At 43.7% G+C, this 20,330-nt stretch overlaps 1 protein-coding gene across 1 annotated transcript in view; it reads right to left on the bottom strand.

Moving 5' to 3' along the window:
* The window catches only part of SLC35F1 (solute carrier family 35 member F1), a 419,368-nt gene extending 405,921 nt beyond the window's left edge, over positions 1-13,447 (bottom strand). Inside the window, exon 1 of the mRNA XM_082633389.1 lies at positions 12,783-13,447. Coding sequence (XP_082489515.1) covers positions 12,783-12,955 — 173 coding nt within the window. The 5' untranslated portion in view covers positions 12,956-13,447. The remainder of the gene's footprint in view (positions 1-12,782) is intronic.
* Positions 13,448-20,330: the final 6,883 nt, after the last annotated feature.

Consider the following 20,330-nt stretch of genomic DNA (forward strand, 5'->3'; position numbering starts at 1 on the left):
CCTGCACTGATATCCTGACTTCTTCACAGCTGAATCAATCCACTGATGGTTCTTGCATGCCTTGTCACCAGGGCCCAGATCTGTTTCTGAGTTAACCCTTTCCAAGACAGACTCTAAACAGCAGTAGCTTCTTTCTGCCCATCATACTCCTCACCTCCTCCTCATCACAAATATCAAAAAAGCGCATAGGGCTTCCCTGGTGGCGCAGTGGTTGAGAGTCCGCCTGCCGATGCAGGGGACGCGGGTTCGTGCCCTGGTCCGGGAGGATCCCACATGCCGCGGAGCGGCTGGGCCCGTGAGCCATGGCCGCTGAGCCTGCGCGTCCGGAGCCTGTGCTCCGCAAGGGGAGAGGCCACAACAATGAGAGGCCCTCGTACAGCAAAAAAAAAAAAAAAAAAAAAAAAAAAGCGCATAGCTCTTCCCTTAACTCCTACGATACTTCTCTTGTATGTCTCCTTTCTGACTCTTCAAAATGACTATTTCCACTTCTCTCTGTACAAATGTCCTACACCCCTCCCCCACTACCTAGCACCTTCATTCCTAATTGATAGGATGACCTCAGAGTTCACAGAAAAAGAAAAGCCACCAGACAGGAATCCCCTTTTATTCTCACCACCAAATCTACCAAATTACCTTCATTTACCCCCACGCTTTCTCCCCCCACTCCTGGACCATGGACAGTGTCCTGGCTCCTCTCCAAGGTCAGCCCCTCCCCCTGCACCTGGGATCCTACCATCTCAGCCTTTGCAAGGCCTTCCTCCTTCCTTTGTCCCGTTCCTTCCCGCATATGCATTTTCCCCTCTCCACTGTATCTCTCCCATCAGCATACAGACCTTTTGTTTCATGCCCTCTATTAACAGACTCTCCCTCTACTCTGCTCCTGGTTAGAGGAAAACTTTTCAAAAGTTATGTTTTGAAACCCCCAGCTCACAGTCCCTCTCCAAACCGTTCCATCCAGGCTTCCATCGGCACCCACCACCTGAGCCTGTGCCTGTCTGTTGCAAAGACACTGATCATTTCTCCACCCTTCCCTTAGTTGATTACTCTCAGCACGCGCACTGGTTATTTCCTCCCTCTCAAAACACTTACTTCTCTAGGCTTCTGAACACCGTACTCTCCAGTTTTCCCTCCTGCTTCAGACTTCTCCTTCTCCAACTCCTTTGCTGGGTCCTCCTCCTCTGTTTGACTCGGAAGTTGATGTGCTGGGACCCCTTTTCTCTTCTATTGACACATTGTCCCCAGATGATCTTATCCAGGACCACACCAATGACACCCAAATCCAAATCCCCAGCCCCTGATTTCTCCCTAAATCCCATACTCCAGCTATCATGTGACATTTCCACTGAACACCTCTAACTTAACTTGCCGGAAGTAAACTCCTGACTTTTTATCCACAAACATGTTCCTCTCCCTGTCTTTCCCATCTTGGACAAGGGCACCATCACTCACCCAGTTTCTCATGCCCCCCAAACTGGAGTTTTTCTTTATTCATTTCCCTCAGCAGCCTCACCAAACCACTCATCCAATCCCATGGACTCCATCTCCCAAGATGAATCACTCCAAAACGCAATCATTTCTCTCCACCGCATTGCTACCCTCCAGTCCAAGCCTGCAACGTCTCTTTCCTCCTGGAGCCACTTACCTCTCCCGCAGTCCATTCTCCAACAGCAGCCAGGGTGGGCTTTTCAAAACATTAACCACATGACTCCTCTGCTTAAAACCTTTCAGTTGCTCCCCATCCCACTGAGGATAAAACACAAGTTCTTCTCCCGGCCTACGGGGCCCTAAAAGACCTCACACCAGCCTCTCCCCACCCCGCCCCAGCCCGTGATCTTCCCCCTCCCATGCTCCCCTCCTTCTTGCACGCCCTTACTTTCAGTCACTCTGCTGCTTGTTTCCTCTCAGCATCCCCACCTGGAATGCACTGCCTCCTGACCCTCAAGTAGCCGGTTCCTTTCAGTCGTTCCAATCTTAGCTTCAATGTTACCAGACTGGGAGACGCCTCTTCTGACCACTCCAGTTAAAGTACCACCGGTTATGTCTCTGTCACATGGCCTCACTTTAATCCTCTGGAGAGTATTTAGCACAGTGAGATATCTGTCTTATGTATGCATTTATTGCCTGCCCCCAACTAGAACATAGTCTCCAGGAGAGTGGAGGCCCTCTATATCTTGTTCCCTGCAGTTTCCCCAATATCTAGATGGTGCCTCTTACCTGGCTCAGTAATTACGGTGCTGAATGGCTGAAGAGTTCCTACTCTGTGCTCCTCAGAGCCTGAAGTAGAGCCATGCCAGTGGTCCTGCTGCTCATGCTGGGGCCCCCTGTAACCCTGACCCTCCTTTCTGCACTCAGACCTAGAATCTGCTCTCTTTAAGATCCTTGAAAAACAGCACTCTCCACTTATACGCCATTCCACAGAACTGCGATGCTGTGCTGTACCCCTTCTCATCGCTAAAGAGCTTCCCCGCCTAACATTCCAGGGGACCCCTTTAAGGTGGGAGCCCCAACCTAGCCTGTTGGGTTGAGTCCTTGGTACTTAATATAGCTACTGTCAGGCCTAACCTGCTGCCCCCACATTGCCAGCTGGGATGTACAGATTCCCAGGGCCATGACTAGCACCATCCTAATGCTGCCACTATGAGGACCCCCTACCTACCCCATGCACTTCCAGAATCCAGACTCGCTGTTGCTCCCTCTTGTATACTGGATTGGGACCAGTGCTTCTCAAACTATCTGTTATAAAATATTGGTTCCTTTTTTTCAGCTCCCTGAAGACAATTATTTTGTAAAATACAATTCAAAAAATCAACTACTAGAAAAATAAAATGGCAAAGAACCAAAAATTAAAATACATGACCCAATATTTTAATATTAGAAAAAAAATAAAAGTACTCTGTCAAGTTGCTATAGCTATTTCTAATGCTTACTCTTTTTTTTTTTTTTTTTTTTTTTTGCGGTACACGGGCCTCTCTCACTGTTGTGGCCTCTCCCGTTGCGGAGCAGACGCGCAGGCTCAGCGGCCATGGCTCACGGGCCCAGCCGCTCCGCGGCATGTGGGATCTTCCCGGACCGGGGCACGAACCCGTGTCCCCTGCATCGGCAGGCAGACTTTCAACCACTGCGCCACCAGGGAAGCCCTTTAATGCTTACTCTTGATCTCTGTTCTTCTCACAGTGTGGTTACACAATCTGTGAATCAGCACAGGTCCACAGACCACTGAGTAGCTGGCTAAGGTCCTCCAGCTGGCTGTCTAGTTCAGGTAACACCCTAGGTCTCTTCTGCCCTAGTGAGCAGATCCCTTCCTTGTTGCAAGTTTATAACCTTTCAGCAAACAATTATTAACCACCCATTATGTTGCAGACGCTATTAAGTACCTTCTCAAAAATAATCTAATCTTCCTCTCTCTGACCCTGGTCCACACTCTGTTCAAATTACAGCACTTCCCTCTCCATCCTGGCCACCTCCATCCCATTTAGACTCCTGTCTCCACTCCCTTATATGGCTACAGTAGCTACCTAACTGACCCTTAAACCCCAGTCCATCCTCTGTCCACCTGTCCTACAGACTTTGTCCAAAATATAATGTTCAGGCAGATCTCTGATCAAGTCCTTTCTCTACTCAATAACCTGCAAAAATAATAACCCACAGTGTAACTCATATTAGAGTGTCTAAGGCTTTCCATTATCGGACTCCATCCTGCAATTCTAGCCTTACTTCACTCTACTGCCTTTTTACCTACATATAATATTGTCAAACTGGTCATTTAATCCTCCTCCAGACTCTTACTCTATATTTGGTTCATCCTTTCTGTCATCTCCCTTCTTGCACGTGTTCCTATCCTACCCATCTGCTACGGATCAAATGTTTATGTCCCCCCAAAATTCATGTGTTAAAGCCCAACTCCCTGGTGTAATAGTATTTGGAGGTGGAACCTTTGGAGGTATTACATTTAGATGAGGTCATGAGGGTGAAGTCCCCATTATGAAATTAGTATCCTTATAAGATGGGAAAGGAGCTCTCGCTCTCTCTCTCTCTCTCTCTCTCTCTCTCACTCTCCCTCTCTCCCTCCACCATGTGTGGATACAAGAAGACAGCTGTCTGCAAGTCAAGAAGGCCCTCACCAGACACACAATCTGCCAGCACTCTGATCTCAGACTTCCCAGCCTGCAGAACTGTAAGAAATAAATGTCTTTTGTTTAAGCTGCCCAGTCTATGATATTTTGTTATAGCAGCCCAACCTAAGACACCATCTTTCAATGCCAAGGACAAATGCCATCCCTAAACCCTCCTGCCCTGTCTCCAGCCTAGTCTCTCCTTCCTCTGTAGTCTTATAAAAGCACTTAGCTGTGTTACCATAAAAATTGCTTTCCGTGGGACTTCCCTGGTGGTCCAGTGGTTAAGACTCCACACTCCCAATGCAGGGAGCTGGGGTTCGATCCCTGGTCAAGGAACTAGATCCCGCATGTCACAAATAAAAAGATCCCACACGCTGCAATAAAGACCCGGCAAAGCCAAATAAAGAAACACTGAAAAAAAAATTGGTTTCCATATCTATAAAAAAGATTATTATGAGAATAACATATGATGTAAAATTTTATAATATAAAATGTATGCTTTATAATGTAAAATTTAAGAATTTGAGCTACTGTCTAAATGCTCATTTTAATTCAAACACTCATAGGTTGTATCAAATTACATAGTAAAGCAATCAAGTCCTTCCAAATCACCCTCAATCTCTCTTACCTGCAATGCACAAATATGTCCCCAAGCTCCCTCAAAGTTGTGTATGCACTGTCAGAATGTTGATATTTTCAGGAAACTATATTTTCTTGGGTTATATGGCAATGACCTTGATAGGCTCGCCCTGAAATGGTAGGATGAGATCCAAGTCTGTTCTCCTTTTTCTTCTAACACTCTGAAAGTAGATGAACATTAATGGCTATTCCTCCTTTGTTTAAAGTCCTAAGTGAAACAAATTGTATTGTATTCCTCAAGAAAGATCTGCCTCTTGACTATGTGTAAATTTCAAGTAATTTTATTATGGGTTCAGTCTTCCTCTTGAGTAGTTTTCTTACAGGTGAAACAGCTAAATTATGGGGCTTTTTTCTGCATCTCTGTTAGATCAGCTTGAAAATCTAATCGTTTTGATGTATGTTATCTTTATTTCTACTCTACTTAAATTGTCCCCTTGATAGATTATATTGAAAGGGTAATAACAGTTAGAAACTCCGCCAATGGCACTCAAGGGTCCACGTCAGCCCATGACTGTCTGGTTCACCACTATGATCCAGCAGTGCCCAACATATAGTAAACACTTAATAAATACTCATTGAATAAATGACTGACTGATTGAATGAATGAGTGGACGAGGAAAAGAGAAACCAGTGACGTATTTGTCTTACACAATGGATCAGTACCTTGTACTATCTCCAAGCCAGGAATGATTAGGAATTGTAGCCCTGTCACTCTCAATCTGGATATAATTAGCATGTTTTGGTTTTTAGCCTCCTTTTTTTTTTTTTTTACATCTTTATTGGAGTATAATTGCTTTACAATGGTGTGTTAGTTTCTGCTGTATAACAAAGTGAATCAGCTATATGTATACATATATCTTCATACCCCCTCCCTCTTGCATCTCCCTCCCACCCTCCCTATCCCACCCCTCTAGGTGGTCACAAAGCACCGAGCTGATCTCCCTGTGCTATGCAGCTGCTTCCCACTAGCTATCTATTTTACATTTGGTAGTGTATATATGTCAATGCTCTCTCTCACTTCATCCCAGCTTACCCTCCCCCCCCAGCCCCCGTGTCCTCAAGTCCATTCTCTACGTCTGCGTCTTTATTCTTGTCCTGCCCCTAGGTTCATCAGAACCATTTTTTTTTAGATTCCATATATACGTGTTAGCATATGGTATTTGATTTTCTCTTTCTGACTTACTTCACTCTGTATGACAGTCTCTAGGTCCATCCACCCCACTACAAATAACTCGATATCGTTTCTTTTTATGTTTAGCCTCCTTTAAATGTGTATTCAATTGTACTAGGTTTCCCTAATTAATTTGTTAAAAGGGCAAGAATTGATGGTTCATAATATCAGAACTTGTAAAATGGTATGTAAGGTATTTTTTAACATCACAGTCACATAGGTAAATTTTCTTGAGAGTTTAAAATTTAAATCTAGCAGAAAACAATATTTTAAAAAGTTTAGTAATAATATACTTAAACAAATTACATTCACATTGCCACCGATTCAGGCATGTCATTTTTCTAAGAAAATATTTTCTAAGACATATTTATTTTTATTGTTTTCCTTGCCATTTCCTGGGAAACTTCTTCTCAACTCTTGTACATTCAAGTAGTGTCTGTATCAGACAGAATAAGTGCAATATGGATCGCATACAGGACAACTTATTTATATGATTCTAGCATCTAGATATTTAGAAGCATACAATTAAGCATTATGCATAAAAATTCAGATTACAGATTATAATCACTCACTCTCAATAGCAGCACATATGCCAACCTACCCAGTTAGATTTTGAGGTCCTTCAAGCCAAGAATAATGTTTTGCTATGTATGTGTCCTCCAGAAGAGGACTCAGCACACAGAAAGTGATTAGGAACAAATGAATATAGAAACAATCAACAGAGTGAAAAAACAACCACTGGAATGGAAGAAAATATTTGCAAATCATATATCTGATAAGGGGTTAATATCCAGAATTTATAAAGAAGTCCTACAACTCAACAACAACAAAACCAAACAATCCAATTTTAAAATGAGCAAAGGATTTAAATAGACATTTCTTCAAAGAAGATATACAAATGGCCAACGAGTATATGAAAAGATGCTCAGAATCAGTGATTATTAAGGAAATGCAAATCAAAACCACAATGAGATATCACTTCACACCCATTAGGATGGCCGCTATCAAAAACAAACACAGTGTTAGCAGGATGTAGAGATACTGGAACTCTTGTGCACTGTTGGTGAAAACACAAAATGGTACCACTGCAATGAAAAATGGTATGGAGGCTCCTCAAAAAAGTAAAAATAGAACATATGATTCAGCAATTCCACTTCTGGTTATATAGCCTAAAAAATCTGAAAACAGGATCTTGAGGAGACATTTGCACATTCGTTTTCATTGCAGCTTTATTCACAATAGCCAAGAGATGGAAGTAACCTAAGTGTCCATCAACAAGTGAATGGATAAAGAAAATGTGGTATTACACACACACACACACACACACACACACACACACACAATGGAATATTATTTAGCCTTGGGAAATTCTGCCACTTGTGACAATGTGAATGAACCTTGAGGACATTATACTAAATAAAATAAGCCAATTACAAAAAGACAAACACTGCATGATTCCATTTATATGAGGTATCTACAATAATCAAACTCTTAGAAACAGAAGGTAGAATGGTGGTTGCCAGGGTCAGTGGGGAAGAGAAAAGAGAAGCTATTGTTCAATGGACACAGTTTCAGTTTTGCAAGATTAAAAAAATTCTAGAGGTCTGCTGCATAACAATGTGCATACAGTTAGCACTACTATACTGTACACTTAAAATGATTAAGATGGTAAATTTTATGTTATGTGGTTTCAGACCTTACATATATACACTAATATGTATAAAATGGATAACTAATAAGAACTTGCTGTATAAAAAAATAAATAAAATTCAAAAGTTTAAAGTAAAAAAAAAAAGAATAAATGAATGTATACATGTAGATGTTCATGTCACAGTCAAGAAACATGCCAAATAGTATGGGGTATTTTTCCATGTGTCTATTGGCATTTGACTTCCTCTAAGTATACTTTTCTAGAAACATAATCAAGAATTAATGTGTTTGAACAAGGTTCAGTGAATGCTCATTGGCCTGAACTCAAATGAATGAGAAAGCTAAACTAAAACCTGGTGGTGGTACTTTCACATGCTGCATTCTACTTTTATGAGAAATGGCAATTAAATAATAAATCAGCTCTTGCATTAAGTAACTTCAGAACTATATGGGCAGCCAACTCAATTTGCCATATTGTCTACATCTATAGCAGTGTACAGTAAAAACAGACATCTTTTATTATGGTCCTGAGGCACTGAAGGATCTTGAGAGAGTAAAAGGTCAAAGAAAAATTACATGAAGATAGGTCCATTTTCTTACATGTTACTTCCTTGGAAATGCACCTTCTTTATCCAAGGTAAGCCAAATATTCCTTTAATATGAACATTCAGTTTTCCAAGCTCCATGCAAAAAAATATACTGGATGATCTTCCAGTTTTATAATTTTGTCCTTTAGTTAAAAATAAATGTGTCCTTCAGACATCTTTTGTTTACTACTAATCTTAGAAATGTCTGTTTTTAATCACACCATGTTGTTCCATTTGGAATATTTTGTTATCAATTATCCTCATTACTGGTTGGTCTTCCCCTTTCATTCTGACATCTGTTAGAAGGAGTAGCTTGAGGAAGAGCCTCACTATCAATTTTTTAACAAAAGTCGTCCCATTTGATAAAAAAGGATCACCTAAATGATAATAGATGTCTTCATCAACTGTACCTAATAGTACAAGCATAACTCTTTCCTGGCAGCCATTCTGTTGGTTCACCATGTTCTCTCTACCTTAATAACTCAGAAAAGCTATATATACATACTGTCCCATCACATATGGTAACTTCCCACATGGATATCGATTTTATGTAGGCTTGCTACCAACTCTCCTATGTATCCTCCTTAATGCTTTTTAGTTTTCAATTCAAAAAAGTTTCATAAATTTGAAAATTAATGAAATAAGTCAAAATGTAAGTTAGAAATCAGCTAGTTTCAAATCAAATGAATGGATGACCCAGAGTCACACTCGTGGTTCCATTTCAATGATTAAACATCCCCACCACAAGACAGAAAAAGGCAGAAATGCCTTTATAACTTGAAACAACCCAATGCATCTCTTATTGGGAAGAAAGTGGGTCAAAACTTGAAATTCATGGTTATTTTTATTAAGATCTGAAACTAATATTCAAGTGGGAAAAGATAAATAAACCCGTACACATGCAAAACATAAAACAAGCCATCACTCGTTTTTCACCAACGTTTCATAACGAAATCATTTTAGAGGAGAAAATCTTCAGATACTACATAGATTAGTATCTACTCCTATATGTTTCTAAGAAATCTACTAGTATCAGCAGTTTCTGTGAGAGGGTCATCAACTGTTGCCCTTGAAGTATTTTCTTTTTTGTCATATCTTGCTTGCCTGTGGCAGGGTAATAAATACTATCTCACACACAAGAAATAAGTGAAGAGGAGTTTGCCATAATTTTTTCCTTCTTTGAACCAAAACATTATTCTAAATCTTTGGGAATTAAAGAAGTAACAAATATCCTATCATCTAAATCATCCTGTGTTTCTTGCATCACACTGCCAAAACAATTTTGAACAGGACAGGGGAGAAGAATGTGACACATCCCATTAACTGGTAAAAAAAAATTATCTAGCACCTCCTCTTCCACCAAAATCATGGACACTATTATATTCTACTCAATTGTTTTACAGGGAGTAGTCAATCAGTGAGATGCCCTATTTGTCATACAAAAAATGCAACCATCCAACTCAATAAGCCTTTAAAGAAAGGGGAAAGGATATGGAGATATACAGAGGAAATAAAATGATGCAGGACAATGTAAGGCAGATTGCACTAAGGTAACACTGCATTTTCATTCTAAGCTTCTTGAAAGACAGTACCTTTAATTATTAATCAGTACTTCTCCCTTTACCTATCCCTCGGTAGGCAGGATACAGACAGCGTATGTGTTGGCATTTCTTCCTCTGGGTTGGCAGGTAGCTATTGTTACAGGCTGTGACCAGTGGCAGGCAGTTCACCAGGCTTGGGGTGCTCACAGTCTGACACTCCTCGTCCCAGTGCACCATCCTCAGTCTCTCAGCACCGCCCCTCTGGCCCAGTGGGATGCTCAGAGTAACTAACAGTGGTGCAATGCCCCACTCAGTCACTGGAGAGACTCTACTGGCCAGCTCACAGCACTAGAACGCTGCCAACAGTATATCTGCATGCCAAAAGTTAGAGGGATATTTTTCATATTGGCTCCAAACTTCCAGATTTCCAACCTCACTTTCTGCTAGCAGCTAAGTTGCTGCATGCCAGAGGTAGATGAAAGGAAACGATTGTCCAGAAGACAATTAGTTGATAGGGCAACGTAGGTGAAGGAAATAGAAGTATTAAGGAAAGAGGAAGAGGAAAAGAAGACAAAGAAGCAAAAAGGGATATTTAGCTTTTAGAAAATGAACAAAGATGCTTATGATATGGCACCCAATGGGCCAGCCTTAAAGCCATTACTGCCTAGTCCAACACACCTGGAGGGTTCAGACCAGAGGGGAGCCACACCTAAGTACTGGCACAGGAACTCGAAAATTCCACTCCCGCCCCCCACCTCTAGCTTTTACACAGAACCCAACCATTCAACAGCCAACAGCTGTCTCCTGTTGACATAATCATGGAGCAAAAGCCAAGCCCATCAGCATGCTAACGAAATTACTCCACCAGGATTTTTACACTTATTCTGATTTTTTTCAGTCTCCTTACCAAAGGCGCTCCTTCTCCAAAGAAATATTTTCTTCTTATCCTTTAAGGATAAGGAAAGATCATTTACGTAATACAAAATATTACACTGAAAATTCTGAAGAACTCTGAAAGGCAACCAAATGTTTCAGTTGAAATCTAAAGGCTATAACCCTAGGGTTCCATTCACAGATGTATCTGCCATGAAATGTCATGGACCCAACCTTTCAGTCTAAGTTCCTCCTCTATAAAACTCATGTCACAGATCACTGAAGGCTAGTAAAATACGACATTCTCCCCAGGATGTACCATGACTTCTATTAACTTGTGTACGATATTCCCACTGTCCTCCCTTAGACAACAGAATTCGGTTGAATAATGAATTTGTGTAAAGCTTTATACTTTCCCAAGTCTTTTCTTCAGTATTACCTCATCTATGTCTCGAAACCATGATAAGAGAGGTAAGACAAGTATAAAATACATTTTACAAATGAAGAAACCAAGAGCCATGGAGATGAACAGCTCTGCCCCAAGCCACGTGGCAAGTCAGCAGCAGAGGAATGATAACAAACCAAGCCCCTCAGCTCCCACCTCAGTGCTCTTGTTATTCTGGACTCTAAGATCCATGAAACATCAAGAAATAACCTGCACAGAGTCAATAATAACTTACAATCAAGCAAAGATAAATGAACAATGGCACCAGTTTTTTCTCAGTTTGATGAGGGAAATTAATAATTAACATATTCTGCATAAAAATTTAAACAGCCAATGCCAAGTCATTTACAATTCAAAAAAATCACAGGTATTCAGAAAGGATAGGAAGCCCACATAATATGCACTGAGCCAGCATCTTCTTGATTTATTCTGCTCATTATCTTTTTTAGATGTAATATGTAATATTTTGGAAGGTGTTATTCTAAGCTACAAATCAAAGGGAAGTAAAGGCTTGAGTTTTCTATTACCAACACCTGTCTCACTTCAGCGTGAATTTCTTCTCGTTTGATAAATGGAAACACATGCAAGTACCCACAAGTAAGCTAATATACGTTAAGTCTTCACACGTGACGACTCCTGAATGGTTTGGGATTTCATATGACTAAATTAAACCATACTCCGAAAATAAGGAGCTTTTCAAGCTTCTATTTCTGTACGTATTTTGTGCTCCCGCTAGAGCTTTCAGCCCCAAAGAGCTCGAGGTGAATCCCTTGGGGGAATCTCGGCTACCCCAAAAGAGTGCCACACAGAAACCTGTACGAACAGAGCAACCTTAAGAGTTACCCCCAACAGATGCATCGAAAGGCACACACGCACCCAAATAAAAACACACACAACCAGTTTTCTATTTGATGTTTAAGTGTCAGCTCTTCAACCATTTCAAGTTACTTTAGTAGAAAAAGTCCCTTTCGCATCACGGCCGACACAGGGGCGCCAGGGGGCCCCCATCTCACATCAACCCGGGGTCTCATCCTAAACGCCTCATCCTTGATCCATCCACTGCGCAGATTCCAGCACTGGAGGCGCCGGCCACCAGCGTTCGCCTCCTCTGGCTTCGACACAGCCAGGAGCCTCCTCCTCATACCCTTCCCGCAACATTTCTGCACTTTGCCTGGGTCTGACCCAGGCCTCTAGCCTCCCCATCCCCGCTCCCAGCCGGGAAGAGTCGGAGCCGCAACTGGAGCGCCGGGCGGGAGAAGTGGGTCCCCGCGCCTCCCGCCCGGTCTGTCGCCACTACCCTATCTCCCGGCGAGGGGCTGGGATACCTCCGGGCGGAGCGCGAGGCCGGCGACTTCCACGCCATCCCCGCAGCCCTGCGCCTTCCCGCCTCCTCCCCGGCCACCCCCAGGTCCGCTCTAGCCCCCGAGCGCAAAGCTGGGCCCCAAGTGGGAGAGGGAAGCGAGGCGACACGGGTGTGCAAGGGTGTGAGCGCGGACACACAGCAGCCAGGCTGGCAGAACCCCGCCTCTCCCCGAACTCCCGCCTCGGACCAGCCGGCGCCCGGGCGCTCCGGGGCTCCACGCTCCGGGACAAAGCTGCCGCGGCCTCTCCGCCAGCGCGGGGAGCGTCGTCGCCCGCTCTCCTCAGTCTCCCCGGACGCGACTCCGTCCGTCCCAAAGGGCCTTCGGGCCGCCCGGGGGACGGAGGGGTCCCTGGGCCGTGCGCCCGCAGCCGCAGCCCCGCGCCCCCGCCGCCGCTCACCTGTTCAGCACTTTGCGGATCCTCTGGCGCACGCCGACCCGGGAGGAAGCGGACAGGCTTCCGCCGCCACCGCTGCCCTCGGCCGGCAGGTTCTCGATGGTGGTCACCACATGGTTCGGCGGGGCCGGCGGCGGCGGCTGCAGCTGCTGCTGCGGCGGCTCGGGGGGAATCATCGCGGCGGAGGCGGCGGCGCGGCGGTGATCAGAACGCTGCTGGGCGCATCGTGCGCCGGCTCCGGGCCCGGGAACGCGCGGAGGACTCTGCCGGGCGGCCGCGGCCCGGGGAGGCGGTGCTGCCTACCAAGCAGCGAGGCGGGGAGGCACCCGCGGCTACGGCCGCCGCCGCCGCCGCCCAGCCCGCCACTCACACCTCTCCAGTCCCAGTGCGCGCACCCTCGCTCCGCCGCCGCCTCCTGCCCTGGCTCTTCCCGAGCCGCGTCCTTAAGTCCCGGCACGCCCCGCGAAGTGGCCGTGAAGGGTGTCGCGCGGGGGCGCCGAGCGGCCGGTCGGCTTAGGAGACCCCAGAGGAGAGAGGGGATGGGGCTCCGGGCCTCGGCTTCTCTCACGGTGCCCAGGTCTTCTCGGGGCGAGCGGCGGCGGCAGTGGCGCTGGCACCGCCTCAGCCGGTCCCCCGCTCGCTCGGAAAGCTGCCGTCTGTGTCTCACGGAGTGAGAGACCGAGAGTGAACCCAGAGAGCCTGGCGGGGGCGCAGCGCCGGCGGCGAAGGGGGGTCGTGCGGGGGACGCGCGCTCTGTTCTCGCCAGAGGGCGCTCCCGAGGTGCCTCGATGCCGCGACCCTCCCGTCCCCGGTCCACCAGAGGCCCACGGTCTGGGTTGCTGTGATTGTTTTCTTTTGGGGTGGTTGTTTGTGGGTACCCGCCCCCCGCTCGTGACAATAGATCCTCCCTCTTTAGTTAGAGGGAACTCCCCTCTCCTGCCGAGATGCCGCGGAAACTAGCACCACTTTCCCGGGACAGCGACAGGATGCTGAGAAGGGCGCCGGCCCTGGATTACAAAGCCAAACTCGAGTATCCTAAATATTACACCTACAGTCACTATAATGGGCCTGGAAGAAACTGGAGGAGAAACAACTTCTTACAAAGAATTCATTCTGGGGACTGGAAAAAGCATATCAGACCAACTCAACGTCTCGGGTTCATAACACTGTGAAGGGAATGTAGGCAGATTTGAGTTCCAATCGTGCCTCTAAAACTTATTAGCAGAGACTCCCTAAGCAATTTACTTGAATTCTGAGACACAGTCTCCTTTGTGCAGCGGGGCTACTCCTGTCTCTCTCCCCGCGGTGCTGTAAGGGTTAAATGAGGGAAACCACCCAGCAGGGGGCCCTGACGGCTTCTTCAGTGGCGCTACTACCACAGATCTCCACTCCCAAAAGGGAAAACCCCTGTATATCTGGCTCAGAAATCTTAGACCTGAACACAATATTGCCACCAAAGGAAACTGATTCTCTGTCCCAGGCATCTCTCAGACCTATTGATCTAGATCCCAGTTAATAGTTGACTCCTAAGAGAGAGAGATTTTTCACATTTTTCTTTATCTAGACTGCCTGGATAGAGATCCTATAGTGAAAAATGATACACATTTAACATTTTTTTCCATTTCAGTGCAGTATGTGGAATTATTTGCCCTGAATATGTTTAATAGGTAAGTATATCTACAGAAAAGCAAGCTGATACCACCACTGAACGCAAATGCACTGGAAACCAGCAAATAAAAAATACTGGTGATAGGATGTGCCACAGAGAAGGGGGTTGAGGAGAAAGCAACACTGAAAAAAGGGATGGGCTGTCTGATTAACAGGGGAAAAGGGAGACGGGAGGATAAAAAGAAGATGAGATTCATTTTTTGGTTAAGAAGTAAGTTACCATTCCTTTAACAAGATTGGGAGCCCTTTTTTTTTTTTTTTTAAATCATTGAACATTTGAGGAAACAGCTATCCAAAAAACCCTCCAATCTGTTTCAATTTATGTAAAACCCAGTTACCACCTGAAATATCCCTGAAGTCTTTTTCTACCAAAATTAACTAAATTAGAACATTTTCCCTTTTATAATTAACACACTGTCCCATTCTTTCTCAGCAATCATTCTCATATTTTTCCACCTCAGATTTGTACAGGATGCTCTGAAGAATTGTTACGAATAGGATCAAGGTTTGTAACCTCATGGGCATTAAGATTCTAATAGTTCATAATGAGTTTGCCCTTGGAGGACCCACCAAATGTATGAGACGAAGGAAATGCACTTCAGCTGAACCTGACAACAGATCACGGTCGGAGTCTCTCTATTAAAACAACATTTATGGTGACTTCAGGTGTCTGCCTTGAATGACTGCTTCAGCGCTCTCTTCCTTCACATTTGGCTTGCTTCCATTTGAATGTTTTTGGCACGTCACAAGTGCTGTGTCTGCACTTCAAGGTCAGCATTTGCACCTGGTCATTCCTCTAGAGGGACCACTGAACGCAAATGATCTAAATCTCCGCTGAATCAGGAAGGGAGAAAACCAAGATGGGAGAGAACAGGATGAGAGTTGTAGAATTTCAATCTCGCTGTTAAGAAAAGACCCAAAAGCAGTCTCAAGCACCATGTTTTTACTATTCATTATGGTAAAGGGGATACAACATCAGCTCCCTTCTTATCCTCCAATTCTGTGTTTCATGAGCATCTCCTGAAAAGGAGCTGAATTGCATTTGAGACAGAGAAACAGGTATTAAAAGCACAAAGGTCAAGTGGTGTGTCTGAATGGAATTAAACAGAAAAGATGAGGGGAAGGCCTATTTCCCTTTTTCCCCCCAGCTGCCTCTTTGGCCTCAAGGGATGAAGGCTGTTGGCTGGAGTTTTTTAGTAGTGGCATGTGGATGCCAGGGTCATACTTGACTGCTCAGTTTACCTCTCTGACCAGTTGTGGTTATGGGCACATCACTACTGCAAAATTTCCATCCCACTCTTCCCCTTACATCATCCGAACCTCACTTAAGACACACACTAGCGCTGTTGAATTCCTTTAGGAAGCAGAAGTTGAATCTCAGCAACACCTTCTCTAATGTTGCTGATTTTGAAGACACTTCCACTCGTGTAAGGAAGAGTAGCCTTTGGTCTGTGATTCAGACCTCAGTCACCAGGCATTTTGACCAATCTGTTCAGCATAGACCGCACCTGTGTGTTTATCCGATTAAAGCTTCAAAGTTATGCTTCAGAAGTGACGGATGATTCTCCCCAAGTTGCTCAACAGTTGTCTGGAACTGCTTGTACTACTGCAAGTGCCCAGTGCCCATATGCTTTCCCCGTGCCATTCTCTCACTCTTTTTCCTTCTCTCCTAAGTCTGGTTGAGTCTACACAACAGACACTACTAAACGCAGGGCATCTAGAAGGATGGAGCTTCAGAGTTTCATTCACTTAATTGAATTCATGCAGGAGAGAAGAAAACAAAGCTGGTGGGAAATTTGTGGAGAGGGGAAAGGGAAAAGGAGTAGAATGGGTAGGTCTTAACAACAAGTGAAAAAGAAAATTTCAAAAAATGGTACTTATGAACTGTTCAGGTCTGAGGTAAAAAGTAATCGTAGTTCACTAATTGTCTAAACTCCAAATTGTGTTTGCTGAGCCATAACAATGCAGACACTGCATCTTGATCAATAAGAGAATCAGCTAAGACAGTGGAAAGTGATTGCTTGTGGTGAAAGGGAAAATGGTGGAGAGGTGGGGAGAGGCACCACTGTTTTGCTTAACAAAGCCTGTAGGATCGACCCTCTAAACCATGTACAGATATAAATTTGACAAAAATAAACATTTTTTTCTAAAAAAAGGGAAAATACAGAAGTATAGCCTTGACATTTTTTTTCTCCATTGAATTCTTGGTGTTGTCAAGGCACCTTCCTAAGAAGATTGCAGCTAAGGGGGAAAAGTAGGGGTCACCATCAAGAGCTGCAACAATTTCTTGGTTAAGCTAACAAATAATTGTCACAGTAAACCTACAGACAGATTCAGTAATTTGCTAATTGTGCCTCCATTCTCCGGAGATGTCTATCCTTTCCTCATTGATAAGCCTTCAGTTTCCCAACAGAGAGATTCAGCTACAATTCAACAAGCAATTTCTTGTCTTTTGGGTTGACATAAAATGATAGAATATAATAAGTGGTGAGACATCATTTTTTAGTTAACATCCTCTGGCAGCAAAGTGGGGAAGGTAGGAAGATGGTAAACAATTTTTTTCACTTTACAAATCAAAAATTAAACATGGTTGAGTTTATTCATTCAATAGGATATAGTAGATTTTTATTTTCCCCTTAGGTTTGTAAACATCAGTGAGTTGTTAAAGTCAATGGGAATAAGTTATCTCATACTGGGTATCTTTCAACATTACTTGGTCAAATAGTGAGAAGGCAAATAGTCTACCTCTAAATCAATAACAATTTCTCTTTTATTTATAAATTCTTTTTATTTTTAAAGCATTTCTACTTAATCTTCCAAAAAAATACATGAAAATATATTTGTGATATATTTGTTTACTCAGAAACCCAAGTGAACTCCTAATTTTGTACCTAACTCCAGTTTCTTATTTTGTGACTCAGACTTGAACATGCCATATTCTCTATTTGGTAATAAATTTTAAAGAGGCCAAAAACCTTACTGAAGGCCAATTTTTCTCAGAGCTAATTTAGTTAGAGCTGACTTTGCAAGTTCATTAGACTCTGTGAGAACTAGTTACTTGTGTATTGATTCAGTCCTAAAATAATGTCTCTGTCACCCAGCACTGAGGTGTATACAATTCAAAAACAACAACAAACAGCAACAATATTCTATGTAGAACCAGCGTAAAGGCTACAGATTTCTGGTGGGATCTCAAAATAATGAGTATTATCTAGCCTTAGAAGCTAGCTAGTATTCTTGTGTCAGTTCTGTCTTGAGAGCAACTAATCCTACTGCATTAGTTAAGACATATCCAACTGCTAGTAGCTGAAACCCCTGGCTCAAATCGGCTCACACAATAGGAAATATATTGTATCGTAAAATGAGAAATCCAGGGGTTGGGCAGGATCCAGAATTAGTTAATACAGTGTCTCAGGAATATCACCAAAGACATAGAGTCTTTCCATCTTTCTCTACCAACCTCAATGAGTTGGTTCTGCCATCAGCTTGGTTCCTTCAGGGTTGCCAGAAGATTGCAATTCTATGTGTCAGATCCAAATACACCAACATCCAGAAAAGAAAGGAGCCATGTCTTCCAGAAACCCATGGACAGACCTCTCTTACATGTCATTGGCCATGACTGGGCCACATACCCATCCTACACTATGGAGGCAAAGAGGATAACAATACCATGATTGGCTAAGACTAAACATCTGGGATTAAAGGTGGCTTAGGAATCAAACACAAAAGCCACTAACTTTACCTCTGAGACTCTCTCTTCTGTTATTTTACTCTTTGACCTCCCAAACATCCTTTTTCAGTGTGTGCTCTGAGAAGAAATGCAATTCTATCATTCCTTCTCAGTTTCTTGGAAATTTTACTCATATTATCAATTGTCTCTTCTCCCTCCTATATACCAAACATCTCCCTTGTCCTGTAGATATTCAAACATACTCAAGTCTCTCCAATCTTCAAAAAAAGATACCTTCTCTAGATCCCACATCACCCTCCCATTTCTCATCATCCCCTCAAAGCCAAACTGTTGAACTTGCCGATTCATTATCCCAGTTTTCTCACTTTTCCTTCACTCCTCAATCAGTCTGGCTTCTGTCCAGTAACTTCACATAAAACTCTTGCTGAGATTATCAGTGATTTCCATGTTATAAAACTCGATGGGGTTTTTAGTCCTCACCTTAGCCTTTGACAATATTAACTAATCCTTTCTGTATAAAACAAATTTTCCCAGTGTATCCCATCATGACCCACACGTTTCTAGTTTTATTCTAACCTGATGGCTCCTTCTTAGTCTTCTCTATAAGCTCATTCTCCTATACCCAGCCATCAAATGTCATAATTCCTCAAGTCTCAGTCTCTACACCCCTTCCTTGTCACTCTACACCCACTAGACAAGCTCACCATACCCATGATTTTAATTATCATCTATATGCCAATGGCTGCCTAAAAGAGAGGCCCTTTCTTATTCCTTAGCAACAAAGCAACCATCAGCTGCCAGCAAGGACAGGTCCCCAGTGGCTCCTTATTTTTGTTGACTCCTACAACTTCATCTATGAGACTGATCCCCTCATGCCTCATATCTCTGATCGTTACTTTCAAAATCCCAAGCTTTCTAAGTTATCAACCATCACCCACAGGATGATAGCCATGTATCCTTAAACTGACTTGATCTCCCACCTTTCCCACACCCTTACCTTTTTTCTATGCCTTCTAGGACTCATGATATGTTATCAGAAAACTACTCTTTTCATCTTCAGCATCTTCACCTTTCTTTACCTTAATTGAAATCTGAATATCTCTTATGACTCCACTCCCTTTGAAGCCCTTTCAAGGTGGGTGCTGCTTTTTGTCTTACACCCTACTTAGCTTTGGTCCCAGAACTAGGATAGGAAGCCTCTTGCTTCTTGTTTCTTCTTTCACAACATTTCTCCTTACACTTCTTTAAAAACTACATCTCCTTTGAAATTCAGGACATCACACTTGACAACTTACTACCCCTCCTTATTGCTGTCACCTATTGACCTGCTGCCAATACCCCTCGTTAACTGATCATCTTAGTCCCTGACTCACTTTCTCATTCTACCTGTTCCTTTGACGACTTTTGTTTCAACATTCAAATAAATGACCTACCAAATGCCTTGATTCCTCTGTTCCTTAGTTCCAACGATCTTTTCATCAGCTCTTCCTTCACTCCCGTGGTCCTTATCATCATAAATAACTGAGTGCTTTCTAAAATACGTATATCAAAATATCTTATTCTCCGACCATCACCTCCACCATCTCCACCACCTCTTCTTTCGCCCTCATCAGTTACTGGCCTCCTACTTCACAGAGAAAGTAGAGGCTGTTGAGAACTCCCTCAGCTTCCCACAATCAAGCCTACAAATTTACCTCTTTTGTTCCTTCTCAGCTTTCATGATGGAAGAGGTATCCCTCACCTTTCCTAAGGCTACTCTCATCACCTGTGTTCTGGAGCCTATGTTCTCTCACTTTCTCAAGGAACTTGATCAAGCAAGTACGCCTGCCTCTCCTGCAATTTTAAACTCTCCCCTCTACTGTCTCCTTACAGTAAGCATTTGGACCTGTTCAAATCTCTCCCTTCCAAAACAACAATAACAACATTACCTCTGAGTTTGTCAGAGGAATGCTTTCTAGTTAAAGGCATTTTATCTCCTTTACTGGGAAACTTCTTGACCATGTTGTCTACATTTGCTCTCTCCTTTTTTTTTTTTTCGGTACGCGGGCCTCTCACTGCTGTGGCCTCTCCCGTTGCGGAGCACAGGCTCCGGACGCGCAGGCTCAGCGGCCATGGCTCACGGGTCCAGCCGCTCCGCGGCATGTGGGATCTTCCCAGACCGGGGCACAAACCCATGTCCCCCTGCATCGGCA

Source organism: Mesoplodon mirus (assembly GCF_964341445.2).
Source record: "Mesoplodon mirus genome assembly, chromosome: 10".
Taxonomy (NCBI): domain Eukaryota; kingdom Metazoa; phylum Chordata; class Mammalia; order Artiodactyla; family Ziphiidae; genus Mesoplodon; species Mesoplodon mirus.